Source organism: Watersipora subatra, chromosome 7, assembly GCF_963576615.1.
Source record: "Watersipora subatra chromosome 7, tzWatSuba1.1, whole genome shotgun sequence".
In the NCBI taxonomy this organism is placed as follows: Eukaryota; Metazoa; Bryozoa; class Gymnolaemata; order Cheilostomatida; family Watersiporidae; genus Watersipora; species Watersipora subatra.
In genome coordinates this window covers 55,161,052-55,185,560 of record NC_088714.1, presented here as the reverse complement: position 1 = coordinate 55,185,560, position 24,509 = coordinate 55,161,052, and the positions used below count along the sequence as shown (strand labels likewise).

General features: G+C 34.8%; 2 protein-coding genes across 2 annotated transcripts; both read left to right on the top strand.

The window, feature by feature from the left end:
• On the top strand, window positions 1-7,785 carry LOC137400054 (uncharacterized). The gene is made up of 3 exons (XM_068086363.1): window positions 1-294; window positions 466-682; window positions 7,054-7,785. The coding sequence occupies exons 1-3, from the start codon at window positions 114-116 to the stop codon at window positions 7,469-7,471; spliced, it is 816 nt and encodes a 271-aa protein (XP_067942464.1). The 5' UTR covers window positions 1-113; the 3' UTR covers window positions 7,472-7,785.
• Window positions 7,786-15,307: 7,522 nt separating this feature from the next.
• On the top strand, window positions 15,308-18,046 carry LOC137399723 (probable maltase-glucoamylase 2). The gene is made up of 3 exons (XM_068085933.1): window positions 15,308-15,519; window positions 15,821-16,073; window positions 16,849-18,046. The coding sequence occupies exons 1-3, from the start codon at window positions 15,342-15,344 to the stop codon at window positions 17,807-17,809; spliced, it is 1,392 nt and encodes a 463-aa protein (XP_067942034.1). The 5' UTR covers window positions 15,308-15,341; the 3' UTR covers window positions 17,810-18,046.
• Window positions 18,047-24,509: the final 6,463 nt, after the last annotated feature.

Sequence of the window (24,509 nt, the reverse complement as noted above, 5' to 3'; positions counted from 1 at the left end):
TAAATTAGATTTCAAACTATGCGATTATCTCTTGGCTACGCTGTAGCTATGTGATATAGTCATTCATCGGTCTCACAACGACAGCTCTAGTTGACGAGCACATTCAGTCAAAGATGGGAGTTGGTTTGTATACGCTGGCGATTTTATCTGTTACATATGCATCTTCATTAGCGAATGGAGTGGAGCACTGCGCTTCCAGAGAATTCTCCGACTACAGCGGAACAGTAAGGACTGACCTTCGGTGTCCTTATTGGCTATTTGTCGGATCATGGAGACCAGGACAGGAAGTTCGCAGTGAGTAGATCAATTATTTTATGGCTGTCACTTCCTGTTTAGTCCGGCTGGTTTGTGGTTTTATAATTGGATTAGTTTTGGCATTAATAGCTAGTCAATGGTCGTTGGCATGACCACCTATTACCATATATCCTGCGTGTTTACCCGGAGTCGTTTGGTTTTCTCTTACAGTGGAACTAGCTCATATCGATGGAGATCCTTTCCAGCTGTTCCTAGTGTCTGTGCAGCTGGGCAACTCTCTGATTGGTCAAATGACTTCGAGCAGCAACCAATCAACAGTGACATGTCGGGGCACAAGCGTGCAGCATAGCGATTTAAGTGACAAAACCTTCGTGGACTTTTCTTGGACAGCTCCGTCAGACCTCAGTGTTGATGCTCTTACTGTCAGGTGTGTTGTGTATGCCCTCAAGATGGATATTGGCTTTGTTATCACTCATCAACACCTGCAAGGACAAATGAGACCATGTGCAACAATATGGAAAATTAGAAATATTTGAAAATAATTCTTTTTACGCAGAGACGTCATGCGTATTGAAAATTGGAGTGTGTTGTTTGGCCTGTCTATTGTATAGGTACTAATTGATTGTTTTATGTTTCGCTCTTCCACTATGAAATTTTTTGCTAATTCTGCCGAAATCGAGTCATGGTGAAAAACTCTTTGCTGACATACTATCGGTATTTTTGTTGTAAAAGCTAGAGTTTCTGTCACGGAAAAATTTTCGATCAGCTGAATATTCTGTACATAAGTGAATTTAACAAACAAAAACCATGCTGAGTATATTTTTATTTTGTAGTTTCTCATTTTAACATTATTCTAAAAGAAGGAGAGCCAAAACAGCAATATTAATATCAAAGTATGTATCTGGAACATTGCTGTTTCTGATATCGGCATAGAAAATAGTGTATGTAAACCTTTGTTCACTCGATAAAATCTTTAGCTGCAGCAAAACCGAGCAACATATTTCATAAACATGACTAGTCACAAATGAACTTTTTTTAAACAATTTAGTATGCAAATAATCTGAAAATTTGAATATCATTTTTATTGGTCGTAGCTTCGAGGCGATTTGTTTATTAAAGAGCCAATCTGCAGATACAACAATATTAGCTAAATCGTTTTCTACTACTATTTGTCATCGTCATGATAGATTAACGACAACCATAAAACTGATAGCAAAAATATTCAACGCGTCAGTTAAAAGGTAGTAAAATGTCGATATTTTACTGTGCTGGTTGGTATCTGAAAAATTTTGGAACTCGAAAAAAAAAACAATTTCCTATGTCAAATTGCCAAGACATTTTGTTTCCATTTCAACATCCCTGCAACCTTAAGTGTTTGATTCACGTTGAGCCCATTCGTTTTCGTTATGCACATCTAAGCTAAAAATAGCCTGCCTAATCTAAAAATAGGAGATTGCTTAGTCTAAAGTACGTGTTATTTCTGGTCAGTTAGCTTTAGGATTGTGAGCAAGTGCTTTATCAAACCAGCAAGGGTCAGGTATCAACATATCTTTGAAGTAACTAAATTTATTCTATGGTTTAATTTCGTGGCCAAGTTTTAATTCTACCCAAAATTATTGATTTTGACTGAAACCTACATGAAATGTGCATGAATGCTGATTTGCTTTAAATTAAACTGGAATTTGCATAATTCCAGTTTAATAGCCAATATTTCCTTGTCTTGTATGTAGTCATGTCTGCAGCTAGGGTCAAGGACAAACTTAACTGTTGCTATAGTCATGAAATGCTCTGTAGAACCGAGGCCTAATACTAACAGCAGCAATGCTGGTAGTATAAGGCCAGTATGCAATGCTGGTGTCGCTGTCAATTGTTACAACGGTTGCTGGTAAATGGTTTCATCTTTCTGTAAGTAACTCATGCACTAGCTTCGTAACCATGGCGAATGAATGAGTCATTACATGTAGTGAAAGCAATTAGTTGGCTACAACTTTAACATGATTCTGTCTCACTTGAAGTGTCGGAACATGTGGAATAACGCAATCTGCAAAGCTGTGGGTTTGAATCCCTTCAATCTGTACGGTTTAAACCTGTTAATGCTTTTAGTTCCTGAAGATAATTCAGAAGTTTCACTCAGCGCTATCCATAAGCTATATTGATTGATATTATTGATTGATATCTCGTGGCTGACGTTCGTAATAATCTGATTAAGTGTTCTCTAAAAAACCGTAATGTCATTAATCTGTACATACAATGTATGTTGAGTACAGCTAGAGATAAGCTCAAAAAGCTATACTGGAGAAAGTTTATACAGTATGTCAATATGAACAAATATACATATGCTTATATCTAACCTATGTACTGTATGTAGATCTAAGTGTTTGTTTGTCTTTTTGTTTTTATCCCTGTGTCCAGTTATGGCAATTAAAATCCAGCAAGTTAAAATCTGCCTTGCAGGAGATCTCAACTCGCGACATTCCAACTCTGCAAACAAACGAAATAACCACTAGGCTAAGCCTTCGCAATAATGATTAGCTCTCTTACATACAAGTATATATCCTATCGCGATTGCACTTGCTAATTATGTACTTTTATTATTAATTAATAATATCTTTTACTATTGTTACTTTGTTTAAATTTTCTTTGAAAGCCTATTTTTTACCATTAACTATTACATATTTTTCAATATAATTTTCAAATGGCCGTTTCATTTTCTAATGTGCGCTTCAATCTTCGGTTTCGGTAAGTCTATAAAAGCTAAAGAGCAGGAAGTGCCTCTAAATTCGCTCTCCGTTTGATCAGACGAAGTATCAGATGACGAAAGTCCGATATCTCATTTTCACGTTTGTACCAGCATCGAGATGTACCGGTACCATACATCAAAACTTTGAATACAATGAGCTTCTGCTGCAACAGTAACCTTTTTTATACACTACCATGTACTCATTGTTTATTGTTCTCTTAATTTATTTGAGCTGCACAGAAACACTTTCTTCATAACATTTTGAATGTTATAATGGTAAATGCTGTATATGTTAAATAAAAATAAGTTTTTTGTGCAAAGATTTTTTTATTACTCGAGCAACTCTGGGCATTCACCTAATATCTATATAAATCTTGTGTTCGTCTGGTTGTATGTCTGTATGTATGTCTGTATGTCTGTCTGTTTGTCTGTTTGTTTGTCTGCCTGTCATTCGTGTGGCCAGCTATGTTGATAAAGTCTTAAGGTAAAGAAAATCGGTTTCGCACTGGATTTGAATTCGAAACCTTTAGGTCTGCACTCCGGCAGACATTCTATCCATTAAGCCACTCGGATATTTGTGATATAGGAAATAGTTGGCAACCTGGCAACCTTTAATGGTGATTGGATAACATTCATGTACCTTTGCTTCTGTAACATGTACCTTTGCTTCTGTAACATGTATCATGTTTCATGCTTAAACTAATTTACGAAAAGAAAAATTTTAGTACAAGAAAAATACTTGCCCAGACTTCCAAAAATGCTATAAATATATATATATATCTATTTATAGCACATTTGTAGGAGTTGACCAACAGCCAACTGCTCTTCATACTTTATATCATACGTCCTATGTTTATGAGTATATATATATGTGTATATATGTGTATATATGTGTATATATGTGTATATATATGTGTGTATATGTGTATATATGTGTATATATGTGTATATATGTGTGTATATGTGTGTATATATGTGTATATATGTGTATATATGTGTATGTATATGTGTATGTATATGTGTATATATATGTATGTATATGTGTATATATATGTATGTATATGTGTATATATATGTATATATCAATATACTCAATTCTTGTTATTTATATATATACATTGTACATAATTATCGTTACTCAAATTACGCCCGTAATGACATAGACACAGAAAGTGCAACATTACCAGATAACTATAAGTTAACCTTTGTTAATTAACAATTTAGTTGTGTTAGCACCTTCAATTTGCTAATGTGTAGAGAGTGCTGTTAACAGTAAGTCTGACTGGTTATTTATGTCTGTAAATGTACCCATACATTTATGTATATTTACATTTAGACAGGTATACATAACTACATGTATATATGTATAAATTTACATTAGCTTTTATGCAAGAGTGTCTATGTATAGTTACATGTATTTGCATATATATTTATTATAGATATAATCATTTATATTTGTATATATATAATTTTATATATATTTGCATATAATTATATTAAATTAAGCAAATAAAAGGCTAACAAATAAGTGCAACTATCTCATATGAATAAATATGTATGGATGTATATTGTTTATTATTAGTAACATGTGTTTAATGTGTGCCATTAGATCACTAGCAGTATATAATAATAGTAATACACTGTTATAATAATAGTAATAGACTGTTATAATAATAGTAATACACTGTTGTAATAATAGTAATAGACTGTTGTAATAATAGTAATAGACTGTTGTAATAATAGTAATACACTGTTATAATAATAGTAATACGCCGTTATAATAATAGTAATGCACCGTTATAATAATAGTAATGCACCGTTATAATAATAGTAATGCACCGTTATAATAATAGTAATGCACCGTTATAATAATAGTAATGCACCGTTATAATAATAGTAATGCACCGTTATAATAATAGTAATGCACCGTTATAATAATAGTAATGCACTGTTATAATAATAGTAATAGACTGTTATAATAATAGTAATAGACTGTTATAATAATAGTAATGCACTGTTATAATAATAGTAATAGACTGTTATAATAATAGTAATGCACTGTTATAATAATAGTAATAGACTGTTATAATAATAGTAATACACTGTTATAATAATAGTAATGCACTGTTATAATAATAGTAATGCACTGTTATAATAATAGTAATACACTGTTATAATAATAGTAATACACTATTATTGTAGTAATACACTGTTATAATAATAGTAATATACTATTATTGTAGTAATACACTGTTATAATAATAGTAATATACTATTATTGTAGTAATACACTGTTATAATAATAGTAATACACTGTTGTAATAATAGTAATAGACTGTTATTGTAGTAATACACTGTTGTAATAATAGTAATACACTGTTGTAATAATAGTAATACACTGTTGTAATAATAGTAATAGACTGTTATAATAATAGTAATATACTATTATTGTAGTAATACACTGTTATAATAATAGTAATACACTGTTGTAATAATAGTAATAGACTGTTATTGTAGTAATACACTGTTGTAATAATAGTAATAGACTGTTGTAATAATAGTAATACACTGTTATAATAATAGTAGTAGACTATTATTGTAGTAGTACACTGTTATAATAATAGTAATACACTGTTGTAATAATAGTAATAGACTGTTATAATAATAGTAATATACTATTATTGTAGTAATACACTGTTATAATAATAGTAATACACTGTTGTAATAATAGTAATAGACTGTTATTGTAGTAATACACTGTTGTAATAATAGTAATAGACTGTTGTAATAATAGTAATACACTGTTATAATAATAGTAGTAGACTATTATTGTAGTAGTACACTGTTATAATAATAGTAATACACTGTTGTAATAATAGTAATAGACTGTTATTGTAGTAATACACTGTTGTAATAATAGTAATACACTGTTGTAATAATAGTAATAGACTGTTATAATAATAGTAATATACTATTATTGTAGTAATAGACTGTTATAATAATAGTAATATACTATTATTGTAGTAATACACTGTTATAATAATAGTAATACACTGTTGTAATAATAGTAATAGACTGTTATTGTAGTAATACACTGTTGTAATAATAGTAATACACTGTTGTAATAATAGTAATAGACTGTTATTGTAGTAATACACTGTTGTAATAATAGTAATACACTGTTGTAATAATAGTAATACACTGTTATAATAATAGTAATACACTGTTGTAATAATAGTAATACACTGTTATAATAATAGTAATACACTGTTATAATAATAGTAATACACTGTTATAATAATATTAATGCACTGTTATAATAATATTAATGCACTGTTATAATAATAGTAATACACTGTTATAATAATAGTAATACACTGTTATAATAATAGTAATACACTGTTATAATAATAGTAATGCACTGCTATAATAATAGTAATGCACTGTTATAATAATAGTAATGCACTGCTATAATAATCGTAATGCACTGTTATAATAATAGTAATGCGCTGTTATAATAATGGCACTCAGCTGCCAGATGGGGAAAGCTTCTTGTATGGTTGCTCCCTTTATGTTCTTTGAAAACTTAAATCTAGCAATAGTGAACTTAATCTAGCTCCTCAGCCATCAGATAACGACCATCAGATAACGATAAGCCTCTGAATGCGTTTTGCACCAGCTGTAGGCGCAAGGATGCCAAATAAGTGGAGTGGGCTATTAGGATGACCTTATGAAACAGATATACATCCTTAACTGGTGCACTCTGCATGAGAATGGATGAGATTGAGTATTGTAGCAGATCTTTTATGCATGCATGGACCAGAATGAAATTTTAAATAGAAGATACGAATGATGGTGAAACCAGATACATTCTCAAGCCAGTCTACATGCATGGGGCCATTCTGACACCAAAATGGCCACTTGCCGCTTGTATTAAAAAAATTTTTTTTTATCAATAATTAGGGTTTTATAACAAATTTAAAACAAAGATAAAAGCGATTCATTCCACATAGACATTGACAGTTTAATTTTGATGTAATTTTTATTTATTAATTCAGAACATCTGTTGGAACTAATAGAACATTCTGGAAAGACTGCGAACTTTTTCTTTGGGAAAGAAATAGTGATACCGGCATAGAAGAGGCAACAACCACTCCAGCTTCAGGTACAACAACCCTTCGTCTGGCACCCCCTGATGTAGGTAATGGTCGAAGGTCTACAACCGATTCTGGTCTCACTACCACGAATGACATCAGGTCAGGACAAGGCCTCAAGCATCTGACGATATCGAGAGTTGCTTGCAGGGAGGCTGGTAACCTCTACAGCATTGTCCCTGGGTCCAATTGTAGGATGTTCACGCAGAGTACTACATCACCCTTTGCTGCCAGCTACACCCACACGTGTCCACGAGGGACCAGGTTCAGCCCTCAGAATTGCTCTTGCTCCTTCATGCCAGCTGGTGAATGCCCCAACTAGTAACAGTTTCTTTCCTTATGTAAAGGTTTTTTATCTACTTAATTTTTATTGTAGTTTAGTCTAGATAATTGAACTTAATAATTAGAAATTTTTTATGTACAAGAACTTAGCATAAAAGGTAAATGTATATCAAGCACCTGTTGCCTTGTGTCAAAACATTTGTTTCGAGCGCATGGGATTATCTTTAATAATCCTTGATGATTGATGTGTTGTTTCTCGTTGAAAGAAAGCACTGTCAGGGTTCTTGTTGTCATCAACCTCTAATATTCTTAAAAATTGAATTTTAACCCAATAAACAGACAGTTTTATGAGCATCTGTTGTTCTATTGAATATTGCAGTTGATACATGTAACTTCATAAAAACACTATCAGCTATTGACTATTCCTATCAATTTTGCAACAAACTTATTAGCATCACCTCTTGCTTAGGTCAATTCTTGACAGCATGTTGGAGTTGTCTGGTAATGAATGTATCATCTAGAAGTCTTGAAAACAGAAATGGCAGCCTTAGCATTCACTATAGTACGAGCTGAAAGAAAAAGAGGAAGCAAAATACAATAGGAAATACTCTCTTACTGTTAGAATTTAATTGCAGAAAGAATGCCAAAAGTTAATATTGGTACAGTTTGACACACATGCGCAGGTGATACAGAGCTAGCTGCATATCAAGAGAAGCCTAACTGTATGCTACTTCAAAGACTGAAGTCATAATGCATGGAAGCTGTTGTTATTCATTGCAAACTCTCACAGATATTTGGATATTTCCCAAATGGAATTTTTGGATGCAGAGCCAAATTTCAAAATAATTCTAACTAATGAGAAGCTGAAATATGGAGTCGGTGATGAATTTGGCTTTCATCACCCACGTGCATATGATTAGATGCAGTACAAAAATGCTTTTGAGCAGTTATAGAACCCAGCTGGAGAGGTACCTTTTGGGAATGACCAAATAAGTTGTCTGTGATCTCTGAAAGGAGGAAATTGACACCACCCTTAAGTTGGGTGTTGAATCGAGAACGCTCTCCTACAAGTTTACTTGCTAATGAAAAATTACCCATTAATCTTCAAAGTGCTACAACAGTTCTATGGTTGACGAGAGCATAAGCTTCTATGCAACTGTTTCTAGTAGCTAATTATAATCTTTTTAATAAAAAACAGAAATATATAACGATGTAAAGAAAATTCCAAATTTATAGACCTTGTGATAGAAACTAAATTATTTCAAACATAAAACCAAATATGACAGTCGACTAACTTTAAACTTGTTCTCTATTGTACATGTTTTCAAATTAAATGGACAACTTTACTAGCACAACTTTTCTGTTTACAGTTGTAGTTTCTACTCTCCTTCTTGTCAGCTAGTTGTACTAAGTGAACAGATGCCATAGTTGCCTCTCTCTCTATGGTCAGCTGTTTATATTAACAAGTGTTAACACATGCTATAGATGTTTCTGCTTTCTTGTCAGCTAGTTATATTAACAAGTGTTAACACATGTCATAGTTGCTGCTTTCTCTATGGTCAGCTAGTTATATTAACAACTGTTAACACATGCCATAGATGCTGCTGCTCTCTATGGTCAGCTAGTTATATTAACAAGTGTTAACACACGCTATAGATGCTGCTGCTCTCTTGTCAGCTAGTTATATTAACAAGTGTTAACACAAGCCTTAGATGCTGCTGGTTCTTGTCAGCTAGTTATATTAACAAGTGTTAATACATGCCTTAGATGCTGCTGCTTTCTTGTCAGCTAGTTATATTAACAAGTGTTAACACATGCCTTAGATGCTGATGCTTTCTTGTCAGCTAGTTATATTTACAAGTGTCTGAGGACTCGTACTAACCATCACAACAGCTAACTTTAAAACTTTTTCCTGCGTCATACTGAGTGGGCAAACACTATCTCCTTTACAACTACAAATGCGTTGGTGTAAACCAATATAGCCTGGTTAAACCTTAAGCGTCTGGGATGGTGCTGGTGAATCAGACCTTGGTGTCAAGATGAGTGAGTAACTCTAATTGATGATGCAAGAATTAATGGGAAGTTCATTAAACGCTCTGTCTGCCTCTTCTGTTGCTGGTTAAACCTAGCTTTGTTAATATTGCACAATATTGTCATTTTATCATAAAACAAATGAATGGAAAAAATGCAAGTATATGACCAAGGTCACTCGACACAGTTTTTCTTATGACAGTTGAACAGAAGGAAAACTACATGGTAACTTTTACACTTTCTGGTTCCTACAAGCGCAGTCGACCCCCGCTTCTTTGGACTTCACTTTTTTGTACTTCAAAATGTCTGGACAATTTCCATTGTCCAGATTATTTAATGTGGCCATATCTGTTTGGAGAATAACAAATTTGACCGACAGATCGCTCTTGTGGCAGACGATGCAAGCAGTGCATGCCCTGAGTGCGTGTTATACCGTAATTTTTGTTTGTTGTTGCTCCTGCTGTTAATATTATACTGTACCCTATAGGAAATAAACCATATTGTACTGCTTAATTTTGTTAATATTATAATGTACCCTTAGGAAATAAACCATATTGTACTCTCTAATGCACACTGTCTATGCACATTGTACCATATTGTACCCTAAGAGTATGTGTGCAAGCCCATATAGGCTGTTTAATGTACAGTACTCTATTTTTAACGCCCGGACTTTTTTAATGTTTGGAAATGGCTGATTCTGTATTGGTCTGAACAAATGAGGGTTGTCTATTCAACAGAAAGTACATGTATGCTTGAAGGTCCAAACATAGTAGGCGATTTTATCGTGAGCGTCATGAGGAGAGCGGAGATATCGCTGGTGTGTGCCTAAACACACTTGAGCGATTCACTAGCAAACGGTATAATGGGCACGTTCACGAACTGCCAATAAAATTCCGTATCATTAGTTTCTTCGGAGTTGTTAATAAATTTGGGTAAGTCAATATGGCGCTGTCTAGGCAACAACATAAACAGCTTCGGCTTTTGTTATTAAACCTATCTCACTTTTATGGATTGTACGCTACAAAAAGAGATGAGAAAAAACGGTTCTTGTATTTTCAACAGTAATATTTTACGATTTATATATATGTTTTATTTTGTAGCAGTTTTTTATATTTAATATATCAAATATTTACCATTTTCAAGATGGTCAACTTGCATAAGGATTGACTCTAAATGTTGGTTTTCAACTCGAATTTTTTGTAATTTTTTGTTGTTGTGGACTACAGGACTGGGAGCTCTTTTATTAAATTTATGAACAATTCAGTGTTCTTTCTGATGATGTTTCAATCGTAATAAAATAGCAAAATGTTGCTGCTGTACCTTGGTGAACATCGATAAGAAATAATTATCCGCCATAAAATAGCATTTTGGAGAAACACGAACCAATCGAAATGCATCTCGCTAGCGATAAAGTTGTGATGAGAATGTTTAGCGTTATCGCTCTGCATATCGCTCTGTAGGAGCGATATGCAGCGCCACGCAGCCCGATATCGTGCTAAATATCGCCTAGTGTGTTTTCACCTTTAGGCTTTTAGAGTATAAAATTTTCATTTGAAGATTTTTTTCACACAATTATTATCTTAAACATAAACTTGTGGCACCGATTATCACAGTTTTAAAGGCTTAGACAAGAAGAAGTTTCTAAAAACAGCATGCTAATTATTCAAAGAATATGTTACTAATGCTACTTTTTTCCATAGATGGTAAAATCCCACATTAGGTGATTTCTTCATGAGGAAAATAGTCTACGTCGTAAACTCTAATCTGAGATGATCCCCAGTGTAGATCCTTGTTGGGATGTCAAACGTGCTGTTGTCAGACATCATATCTTTTCTGTACCTAATTCTTTTTAATCAGGAGGCTCAACCTAAGATATACTCTCAGATTTCTCCGCCTTAGTTTAAAACCAAACCTAATCCTGTAGCGTTACCTTATTCACCAGACCGTTGTAAAAATTGTTCAACGTCGTCTTTTGATAGTTTCTAACACTTGGTGTAAAAACCATATAGAATTATAAATACATGGCTAAAATGATTTGCTTTAATTAATAATAGTGTGATGTTTTAAATAGTCTAAGGACTACAGTCAAAACTAGTTGAGGAGAGTTTTTTAACACCTCTCACCCAATTGATATGCTACATAGCCTATTTTAAATAAGCCATGATTAGTGGAGTATTCTATTGATACATACTAAATATTATGTCGCAGAAGATTTAATTGGCCCTATGGAATACTTTATAGATTCAAAAACAATTAACTCATGTGATGTGATACTTTTTTAGTATTTCATTCAAATTTTGGTTTTGTTAGTTTGTTTCCAGCAACTCTCTTGATCAACTAAATAGTGAACTCTCACAATTACATAAATACCTAATCTTATAGCTATCAGTCAGCTGACAGGACATTCCAACAGTATGGCTGTCACCTAATCTGTAATAGGAAAGAATGTAAATAAAGTTATATTTGCTAGTGAGACAAATTAAAAAAGATTTTCAAACTCATAAATCTCTGCTCAGATTGGACTCTTAGTTTATGACTGAGTTACGTCTTTACCATCATAGTCCATGCATGACCAGGTACAATGTTACAGGAATTTTATATTTCTTGTTAGTAGTAAAAACTGAAACTATAAAGTTAAACTCAATGCGCAAAGAGCTCAAACGAGAATGATTGGTGCAACAAACTACAGCATTGAAGACAGATTTTAAAGGGTGAACATCAGATCATACTAACTTTTTTAGAATGAGTTAAACCATTAATCATTTTTGGCTATCACCGAGACATCATAGCTAGGTATTTGGTTTACTAACTCGTAACTAGAATCAGTCATGTAGGATATAGTACACTGCCGATGTCTGGCCAAACACATTAGCTATATTTCTTTTACTGATGAGCTATTATAGCACCTAGTAATTTTACCTGTTGAAAAGGATGGTTTTTTAACAGTTTATTTTGGATAGTCTGGCAATAGGGCTACCATCCTTCAACTCACTTTCTCTCTCTCCCTCTATCCCTCTCTCCCTCTCTCCCTCTCTCCCTCTCTCTCTTTCTCCTTCTCTCCCTCTCTCCCTCTCTCCCTTTCTCCCTCACCCCCTCTCTCCCTTTCTCTCTCTCTCTCTCCCTCTCTCTCGATCTCCCTCCCTGTCTCCCTCTCTCCCTCGCTCCCTCTCTCTCGATCTCCCTCTCTCCCTCTCTCCCTTTCTCCCTCTCTCCCTCTCTCTCTCTCTCCCTCTCTCTCTCTCTCCCTCTCTCCCTCTCTCCCTCTCTCCCTCTCTCCCTCTCTCCCTCTCTCCCTCTCTCCCTCTCTCCCTCACTTCCTTTCTCCCTATTTCTCTCTCTCTCCCTCTCTCCCTCTCTCCCTCTCTCCCTCTCTCCCTCTCTCCCTCTCTCCCTCTCTCCCTCTCTCCCTCTCTCTCTCTCTCCCTCTCTCCCTCTCTCCCTCTCTCCCTCTCTCCCTCTCTCCCTCTCTCCCTCTCTCCCTCACTTCCTTTCTCCCTATTTCCCTCTTTCTCCCTCTCTCTCCCTCTCTCTCTCCCTCACTTCCTTTCTCCCTATTTCTCTCTCTCTCCCTCTCTCCCTCTCTCCCTCTCTCCCTCTCTCCCTCACTTCCTTTCTCCCTATTTCCCTCTTTCTCCCTCTCTCTCCCTCTCTCTCTCCCTCACTTCCTTTCTCCCTATTTCTCTCTCTCTCTCTCTCTCCCTCTCTCCCTCTCTCCCTCTCTCCCTCTCTCCCTCTCTCCCTCTCTCCCTCTCTCCCTCTCTCCCTCTCTCTCCCTCCCTCCCTCCCTCTCTCTCTCTCTCTCTCTCTCTCTTATAGCAGTCTAGGCATTCCTTGATTTCACTTACAAAGTACCATCGCATAGTTCCAAGTATAATAGTTGACATTGCCGCTGAATAATTTATGTATCCACAGACTTTGTACTTCCTCTAATATGTTTCTCTAAAAATATATATATTTGGTATATTTTAGAGAAGTTTGACAATTTGACAAGAAACTAAGATAAATGATTTTTGGCCAAATGGTGGCAAGTAAAATGTTGTAAAAGTTGTTATTTGTTTTCTTATAAAAATCTCTGAAATATTGAAATATTGTACAAGTATTGGTAAATAGGTCATTTCCAGGTGGTATCCAAATTTTAAAGCTTACACAAGGTTATCCTATGGATAAAAGTATCTATCACACTTTTGTGTCAGTGTAGTCATGACAAAATAAGAAAAAAGAGAAAAATGGGTTCAGTTAAATTTTTGTATTAGCGTATAGCCTACAATGGTGCTAGAAACCTTACTACGAGTAAGTTATGACTGTGTGAGACATCAAGTTTTGAAACACTGATATTGTTTCCTATGGTGAGCTGCCTGAAAGTCAACTACAGCTTGGCTTAATGAAATGAACTTCCATAGAACTTGCAGATTTTGGAAATCAGATAAAAGCAAAATCCAATTAGTATTATTAGGTTAGATTGCTTAAGATTACTGAACACATGCTCATCCAGCTCTGATTATAACCACAAGCCCTCAACTTCGCTAAGGAAATGGCTATTATATATGAACATTATTGCTTAAAAACATGACACTGCGATATTGAAATGACACATAAAATATACTTACAGACCATTAGTGTGTGCCGTAATGTGCTGTAAAAACATTGTAACATGTTATGATGCAAGAGTATTGGTAAACAACAATATATCGTCAAACATCACATTTATCTGAAAATTTTAATAACATTTCATTAACTTCAAAGGCTATGACAGATCAGCCTCTTAAAACTCGCAGTGAGATTCATGGTTCAATTCAATGCAATTGGCGAGTGATTCAGTGAAAGTCTACTCTACAAACAAACTTGTCATCTGAACAGTCTTCATTGTGTGATGACATTTTTCAAAATTAGGATAAAGTTGCTACACAACGGCGGCCACATCTGCGGATGCAGTAACAGGTGTTGTTGACTAGGGTATCTATTGTGACAAAGTTGGCACAGTTAGTGGAATAGGAACGACGTCATCTCATCTGGTGTCTCACACGTTAGTGATGACTCAGTTCCCTTTTCACAGGATGGTTTCTAAACCAGATCAAGGTTTTGCAACTTTTCAGTATTTTGCTGCACGATTTTAGCAATAGAGCTCTCTGGACACAAATGTAAGCATACTTGTATCATTTGCAAATCACAAAAAGCCATTGGACAAAATATTGTTCATGCTTTCTTAGTCAAATCTCGCATCTTTGCATTTTTCACGATGTTGCAGTAATGACAGAAAGTTGGTGATAATAGAAATATGGATATCATTCTAGTTTAAAAACCAAATTAAAAAAAAAATAAGCAGCTTTCATCTTGTAGCATTTAAAAAAGTGTCAAAACCTTTAATTTGTCTTACATGGTTTTAGGCTGGTTAGTTAGTTGGTTGCAACATTTTTGTCTTGTGCATGTATTACCTGATACATAGAGCAGAGCCAAAACTCATGCCTGGCTGATGATAAACTGCAAATAAATAGCATTATCTTGCCAAAAGAGGCACATATGGCGAGTGTTGACATTTCCAGAGGCGCTAGAGATTAAGATTGTTAACGGCATGAAATGCAGGCGGCCATCTTTCGTTGTGAGTCAGCTAAAATCCGAGCTTATCATAATCCGATAATCGTGTAAATAATTGTCACCTGAGTAACCGCTTCAACAAATCCATCAACTTCTGTTTCCATGGTGACGCGTTTCTAAATATGGAGCTTGCTGGTAGGGGAGCCTTATCCAACCGCCCTACTTATCTCACATTTTATAGTTAGTGTTCCGCACAGAGATAGAGAAGCATAAATTAATAATTCTGGCTTATAAATTCACAGTTTGAGTCAATCTCTCAAAAGGTGAGGTCGTGTCAAGCTATCACTATGCTTACTCAAATACTTCTGGCAGCGACGCTTATTTCTACGGCAGCAGCTTTTAGCAGCGGAGCACCTGGTGATGCTTGTATGAGCCGTATTCCGCTTCATGGCGTTTCAGCTCAGACTTCTCAGTGTCCTTTCGACTTTGTAGCTCTTGGCTGGGTTCCTGGAGAGTATACAAGCAGTGAGTCATGTTAAAATTTTTCATTGTTGTATATTAGTTGCTATTTCTTTTTCATGCTAACAACCCACCAGAATTTTTTCATTGTATAGATGTTTACTGTTAGATTGTCTCGAATGAATCCATTAATTTTGTTTGGGTAGTTTTATTTTAAAATCTGACAGCTGTGTGTTTGAGTTAGTTGTATATTGTCAGTTTACCATCAACCACTCTGATAATGCTGGAACTAATACTACAAGTTAAGACGTAGTAAACTACCATGAACCCCTACAAAGATTATTTACGGTTCTTTTTTCTATTTTAGTGGGAATTTTTCCGACTGAGGTTGACTCAAACCTCGAGTTCAAAGGGTTCTTAGCGAGTGTTTTCTACAACGATGAACCTATCGGTGAGATGAGAAAAGGCAGAAGTTCTGATAACATCCCAACTGATGCAGGCGTCCAGACAGCTTGTGAAGGGACATCTCTAACACACTCAGACAGCGGCAACAAGAAGGAAATCTTTTTTGAGTGGAAGGCTCCTCTTGACCTTCCCGAGACGGCAGAGGTCACACTCAGGTTTGTTCCTTTATTTGGAGTTCAGCTCCTGTTCATATGAGGGCAATTTGATAAGCAAATACAATTTCCTTCTGAGTTAAAATGTTATTGTGATACATATATAACTTTTTGGAATTTTGTTTTCACACAGTAATTTTTTAATGGCTTTGAGACTATTTCAAAATGGCTGCTTCTCGGAAAATTTGCTCACATGTTGAACAGAGAGCTGTAATAAAATTTTTGTCTTTTTGTTATATCCTTGTTTAATATATCTTCATTCTATTTATATAAAACGCCTCCAAATATTCAAAAACTTTCTACCGTTGCTGTTTGCTAAAGATTCGTTATTTATTTTGAAGAAAAACTATTCATCATTCCCGTTCTGTTAATAGTTAATGGAGTAGCATTGACTGACGATTTGGGGCATTAATATGTTACATAAGAGAGACTAGCTTAGTCTTTGCTCATGCCATTGTTATGGGAAATGGGACGGGACGATTACTATTGTTCCAATGTCAAGCATTACCAAATCAGGTGGTCAACAACCCAAAAAGATATGGTTAATTGTATTCATGATTTACAAGTTATCTATATAGAATTCACTTTGCGGAGTTTACCATGTTTAAAAAGCTAAACTCAGCACTAGATATTGTTGTACCATGAAAAGGAAGACCTTAAGTTCTCCACTGTCAGCAGGTAGCAAGAGAGCTCTTTCAGTTAAATTGTTTTGTAAATTGCTTACCTGTAGTGGGTGAGATATGTATTTTACATGTAATAGCATGTAAATGTTTTGCAGATTGACCATAGTCGAGACGAGAACACAATTTTGGGTAGACTGCGGTTTGGTGCAACTCGGTAGTCTCTCCTCCAACCCCGTGAGCACTACTACCTTCCCAACTACCAGTTCATCTTCTTCTACCTCAACTACAACTCCACTACCAAGAACAAATCCACCAACTACTACTCAAAGGCCAAGAACAAATCCACCAACTACTACCCGAAGACCAAGAACTCGCCCTCCCACTACTACTCCTCCTTTTACCACTTCAACAACTTCAGCAACTACTTCTTCTACCTCGTCAACTCTTCAACCAGCTACAGCCAGGCAAACTCGTCCACGAACCACTGCAAGACCAGTTCGAACCCGTCCACAAACCACTGCAAGACCAGTTCGAACCCGTCCACAAACTACTGCGAGACCAGTTCGAACCCGTCCACAAACCACTGCAAGACCAGTTCGAACCCGTCCACAAACCACGGCGAGACCAGTTCGAACCCGTCCACAAACCACTTCGAGACCAATTCGAACACGTCCACAAACCACTGCAAGACCAGTTCGAACTCGCCCACAAACCACTTCGAGACCAGTTCGAACCCGCCCACAAACCACTGCGAGACCAATTCGAACTCGCCCACGAACTACTTCAAGACCAGTCCGAACTCGACCACATACTATGGATCAACGACCAGTAACCACAAGAAGACCAGTTCCTGTTCCCCCAAGCCACAATGATGGTACCGACAGCTACCTTAATTATCAACATCAAGGCTATCTGAAGCATGAGACCATGTCAGGCCAAGAATGCGTTGAGTATGGCAATGTATATAGAATTATTCCCAATACACGCTGCCGAGAGTTCACTCAGAGCATATATGGCAGCATAACAAACACGAATCCCATCAAGTGCCCCGGCGATACCAGATTTGATCCAAGAGTTTGCTCATGTGCCTTCACCACATACTGTTATGAATCTTGAGATATTTGTAGACATTTCTAATAAACATCTTGCTTGATGATATTTGTATTTAACTGTGCAAAGAAAACAATGTTTTATAGTATTTATGTCATATAATATATATAGGAAATGATTTTTTATCAAAACTAGCATGAAAATGTTTTACAAGAATTTTTTATTCATGAGCTGAGTTACAAGCTCGTGACGAACTTTGTAACACTATTGGCACAACTACAAAATAAATTGTGTGAATATGTACATGTAAATGCATTTAATGATGGATATATTTTTCCTACAACTACTCAAGTTAGTTTTTACAATAAACTTGCTAAAAAGTAAATGTTTATTTGAAACTTATGCAGTTTTATTCTCATTGGCTGCTATGGCCGATTCCTGTAAAGTGAAAACAACTCCAAAAGCTGACTGAATTAACCTATTCTCACGCACAGTTATTGGTTTATTTGATTTAGTGTTACTTACTGGTTTTAAAACATTTGGCAAGCTTCTGTTGTGCTGAATGAAATATTAAATATCAAATTAACTTCTTGTATGGCAGAACCGGAAGGCAGGAAGTGACACATCATTCCACCTTGATAGACAGAATTGTCTGCGGTGCCAGTGAGCCTCGCTATTAAGTCGAATCTTTTGAATGAACTTAAGCAATGCCAACTTGTTCTAGTTTGTTTAAACTTGCACTAAGAAAGGCTTAAAGATTAGCATGTCGTCAGACACAATTGTAAGTAAATCATGATTAAACAGTCACCTTTTTATGCAATTCAAAGAAATCCTTGAGAGAATAAAGTAAGATGTTGTGTTTTTTATAGGGAGTTGTCTTTCTTATTATAGAAGATTGTTCAAACAGCATTTGTTTTTATAATCTCAACAAAAAATTTAAAAAACCTATAAACTAAATTTTATGTTTGCACTTTTATTTTGTGTGTTATTTAATAGTTTGTTATTAGATCAGATAAACAAAGTTAGTTTAACTAACGTCCCTTACATTAATTTTAACGATGTCATCTAAATCTAAACACGTGATCATTTGTTATCTAGTAAAACAACTTTCTGTGATTAAAAAATTATTGCATTTTGGAAAGTGTTTAAGTATATGTAAGTTTGGCAGTAGTATATATGTATAATTAACTGTAAGTCTAAGGAATTCTTTTGACTTTCAAGTAGATAGCTAGCAAGTGGGTGTTTACGAGGCTTCTTGTGAGATGGAGTTTTAAATCGAGTCATTTTTGGTGATCTGGCAGAAGTTACGGGCATTTGCATGTGAATTTTTGATGAAATCGGGCCAAAAATGTGAAAACACAAATCAGTTATGCAGACTAACAGACAGGCACGTGCAGACGTAAAGCGAACTTTATCAGTACAGATTTTCATAATAATATCATATTCATCTGCATATGCTCAGCTTGGGCTGGTGCCCAAGATTTGACTGCAGACCCCAGCATGTCCTCTCTTTCTTTCAGCATATTCTTCTTTCAATGCGTGTTTAGCTCATCACACACCCCTCATGTGCTTTTATCTTCCTGTTCTATCAAATCTTGGTATTCAGTCTGCTAAGGGTGGTTCACCTGTCACTCTGTCATTCTTTCACTCTGGCACTGTGACACATCTGTCACTCTGTCACATGTGTCACCCTAAGTCAGGTAGTCTAGTAGTCTATCTGTCACTTGTTATTGCCGTTAACCATTTGTTTTTCTATTTTTATAAGTTATATCTAACGTTATTTTCTAAATTTTTCACTTGATGATTGCCAGCATTTTCACCTGTCGCATGTCAACGTCTGTTTATACAGGTAGGGTGAATAAAGTAGCAATTTACTTGACAATATTTAAGACTTGCTCAAAGCAATTTCCTTCAGCTAAAATCTCTTGTTAAGTAACAATGGTCCATCAAAAGTTCTGTTAGGAGATGGTCGGGTATACCAATCTCTTAACGCCATATTGATAAGCACAGTATTTTTTAAACTTTATTTACCATCAATATTATATTAAAAATAAATGTTTTTCATAATGTACCATTTAAGCATAATTTAAAGAAAAAAATGTGACATCAAGTCTTTCATGTGGGTTTGTCACGAGTTTTATTTTCAAGCTTCCAGAATAATCTGTAGCCTCATACAAACATAAATGCATGCCTTCAAATATATTTTATATGCTAAATATTACGGATAGAACTTCAGCATTAAAGCAGCCTGATAATTAATGGCCAATTGACGATGTATTATAATAGCACTCAAAATATTTTAATTGAGATAAAAGAGTAAAATAAAACGTTTTGGAAATTATTAAAATCAAAGTATTAAAACTGTATGAAACAAGGGGTAGGGTTAATGGATTAGCATCACCAGAAGTAGTAAGATCTTACAGCTACTTGATTTTTTTATATCAAATATTACTTGCCTTTATGTAAAGACTAACCGAACGTTCGGCGTTGAAGGGTGATAGAATAATTACCTAATGAATTTGAGTAACTTACCTGAAAAGCTAAATCTATTAAAATCTTTACTAAAACAATACCCTCGTCACGGTCAACAGTGCTAGTTATTAACCCCAAGAAAGCGCTTGGATGTGAGCATCGTAACCAATGTGATGATTATTTGCTCAATAAATATAGTGTATTCCGTATGGCTTTATGGTTAAGATCGCTGCTTCTAGATATGGAGGTCGAGAGCTCAAATCCAGTGCCGTGCTGATTTTTCTTTGTTAGATTTTAATTGCTACAACTAGACACAGGGTTTAATGAAAGGACAAAAAGACAAACACTGAGATTTATATATAGATATATATACTGTAGACTTCAGGCTGTAGACCTCAACAGGTTGAAGTCTACAGCCTGAAGAATGCACTAGCAGAAAACTGTCAGTAGCTGAAAAAAAGATAAGTGAACTATTTAATTTTCCAATTTATATATATATATAAATTGGAAAAAAAAATATATGTACATGTATATATATACATGTACATGTACATGTATATATATATATAGATTGAGCATGACTTATCACATGATATCATAAATAAGGTTAAATAACTTCCACATCAATTAAATTAATCTCTTACCGAAAACAAATAACTTTTTTATAGTATTTTGTAGCTAATAGTGCTACTACTGTATAAAGCAGTGGTCAAAATTGTGGTAGCAACAGTAATAGTGTTTTTGGCTGCTTGTCAAACTGATATTGGATTGGTATAAGTTGTGTTGATTCTACAAAAATAAATTGTTTGTCTTCGGTATTAACACGCAATATCTGTATGTAATTAAGTCAATATACATTATAGTATGTATATTGATTTGATTATGTTTTGATAAACAAACAATTTAATCCGTGCTTACGGCTTTACAACAAGATTACTGATGAAAAAGTGGGTGTATTCTCAAGAATGCTTCTAATCTTCACACACATCATAGAGAGTCATAATAGCAAAACAGCTTTTGTATAAAATTGCAAAGCTCAATATTACCAAAAATGTGACAACAAGCTGGTCTAAACAACTGTAAACATACTTACATACGCAGTTGTAAATATACTTACATACACAGTTGTAAATATGCTTACATACGCAGGTGTAAATATACTTACACCCGCAGTTGTGATTACACTTACATACGCAGCTGTAAATATACTTACATACGCAGTTGTAAATATACTTACATACGCAGTTGTGATTACACTTACATACGCAGCTGTAAATATGCTTACATACGCAGGTGTAAATATACTTACACCCGCAGTTGTGATTACACTTACATACGCAGCTGTAAATATACTTACATACGCAGTTGTAAATATACTTACATACGCAGTTGTAAATATACTTACATACGCTGTTGTAAATATACTTGCATACGCAGTTGTAAATATACTCACATATGCAGTTGTAAATATACTTACATACGCAGTTGTAAATATACTTACATACGCAGTTGTAAATATACTTACTTACGCAGTTGTAAATATACTTACTTACGCAGTTGTAAATATACTTACAAAGTTGTAAATATACTTACATACACAGTTGTAAATATACTTACTTACGCAGTTGTAAATATACTTACATACGCAGTTGTAAATATACTTACATACGCAGTTGTAAATATACTTACATACGCAGTTGTAAATGAACTTGCTTGAACATCTGTAGGCGTTTTAATTTATCATCAGATGAATCAACAATAAATTTTTTAACTGCTCCGATGTTGAACTTTGCACGCAAGAACGACCTTAAACTTTGCAGACCACTTAAGCCTAACATGTTAAACCATTGTGGTAATTCTCTTTGTATTTACACTAGCTGAACTTTCTGTTGTTCTGCCTCTTCATCTCTTTGCATTTCCCATACCTATCTATCAATTCTATCTCAGATGACGTACATGTCAGTTTAATTGCAATTCTTGTTTTAAAGGGTTAATTTGTATCTTTGTAGTTATACAAATGTCCCCTTAGATGAAGAAAACTGTGATTACAAAAAAGTCTCTGAATCGTCTCTTTTAAGTATATTTATATAAGTTTTACAACTACAGAAAACAGAGAAGAGAGTGAAAAGACCATGTTACTATGGTAACAAATAGTAATGGCAAACAACGATGAAGAGGTATCAGTTGAAATCTCTATAATTGCCTGGTTAAGCTTTTCTTGAAGCTTATTCTGTCTATCAATCTATCTCATATGGTTTGTGTATTCATGTCACATGTAATCAGCTTAATTGCAGCGGTTATATTACTGGTTTGTTTTTTTATCCTGGTAGATGTATAAATATAGTCACTTAAATCAGAACGTCTGAAAAACTGTGAAAGAAAAAAACATAGAAAAACAAATACTTATGTCCAAGTGTATTATATATATATATATATATATATATATATATATATATATATATATATATATATATATATATATATATATATATATATATATATATATATATATATATATATATATATATATATATACACGCCCTGATGATGAGGAAATTGACTGGCATACGAAACCTCTTCATGGTGCTTACCACCAACAAATATCTAAGGTTGGCGATCTTCACCAGACATATATGTGGCTGAACAAAGGAAACCTAACGGCCAATACAGAGTCGCTAATCATGGCAGCCCAGGAGCAAGTGCTCCCAACAAGGCAACTCCAAACGAAAATCTATCACACTAGAGACGATCCTAGATGCAGACTGTGCAAAGATGCACCTGAGACCATCCAACACATCATCAGTGGATGCAGACAGCTAGCAGGGAACGCATACACTGAGCGGCATAATCATGTCGCAGGTATTGTGTATAGAAGTCTATGTGATGAGTATGGCCTTAATAAACCACAACGCTGGTGGGAAGCTCCTGGTAAGGTCAATGAAAATGACCGCACTAAGATCCTCTGAGACTTCTACATCCAAACTGACAAGCATGTCCTAGCAAACCAACCAGATATAGTGGTGGTGGACAAGGAGAACAAGAGAGCTACTATAATAGATATAGCAGTACCCAATGACTACAATATAGCCAGCAAAGAAAAAGAAAAGGTAGAAAAATATCTCCCTCTTGGAGAAGAAATTGAAAAATGCTGGAATGTAAGAACAACCGTAATCCCAGTAGTCATTGGGGCACTGGGCGCAATAACACCGGCGCATAAAATGTGGCTTGCCCAAATACCAACAACAATCAACTCAGGTGAGTTGCAGAAAAGTGCGCTATTGGGAACAGCTAAGATCTTGAGACGAGTGCTCAAACTCCCAGGTCTCTGGTAGGAGACCCGAGTTAGAGCAGAATTTACCACCCATACGGGGTATCCGGGGTGAGGAAACAATTTTTTTTATTTTTATATATATATATATTTGAAAAATATTAAGAAGAAAGTAAACTTTTAGTATTTGCGCTACAACCTTGTTTTGTGCGGAGCACTCATCAGACGCGGTTGTACTAAAATCTCTTTCAAATAATTCATACTCCACTAATTATCTTTTAGGTTTTTAGTGTAGAGTTCTCTTTTTATGTGTTTTTGCGCCTGCTTTTAGCTATTATATATGTATATATATATCATATTAAGTTTGGCATATTACAATAAGTTACATTGAAGTGTCACTTTAGTTCGATTTGTATAGCTTGAGATGAAGAACTGAGGCTAAAGATAAAGAACTGCTAAGGGTATAACTAATTAACAACAGTAAAACAGTTTAGAGTAAACCCTATATAGTTTTTCAAATACCCTTGTCAAGTACAAAATGGTAACTGAGCATAAATACAGCGTTCTAAGTTATTTTTATTTTCAAAACATCTTTATTCATACTACATTTTCTCTCTTTCATAAACTTGCATCATTGTCTAACATCCATGAATCAGTTTGTGATGGTCATGCCAATCAAATTCAGCCCGCATCTCTGAGTTGAGTAATATAAGTATTAGTTATTACTTGGCAGCTTTTAATAGAGAGATGGTGGTAATGACAGACTAATTATATTGGCTCTGTATTGAAAAATGGAATGCTTTAAGTCTCGACTAATCCAAAGAAACATAATTTGGATGAAAACAAACTAAAAACCATCATCTTAGGCACCACTGGAACAAGCGCACAAAATACATTCAAAGAATAGTAATGAAAGAGAAAACAACTCTGCATTTATGACCATAAACTACTTGTGAATAATAATATGGCTTGAGCTTTGCCTATGCTGATATTTTTATCTTATTCATTATTAATATTATAAAAGTT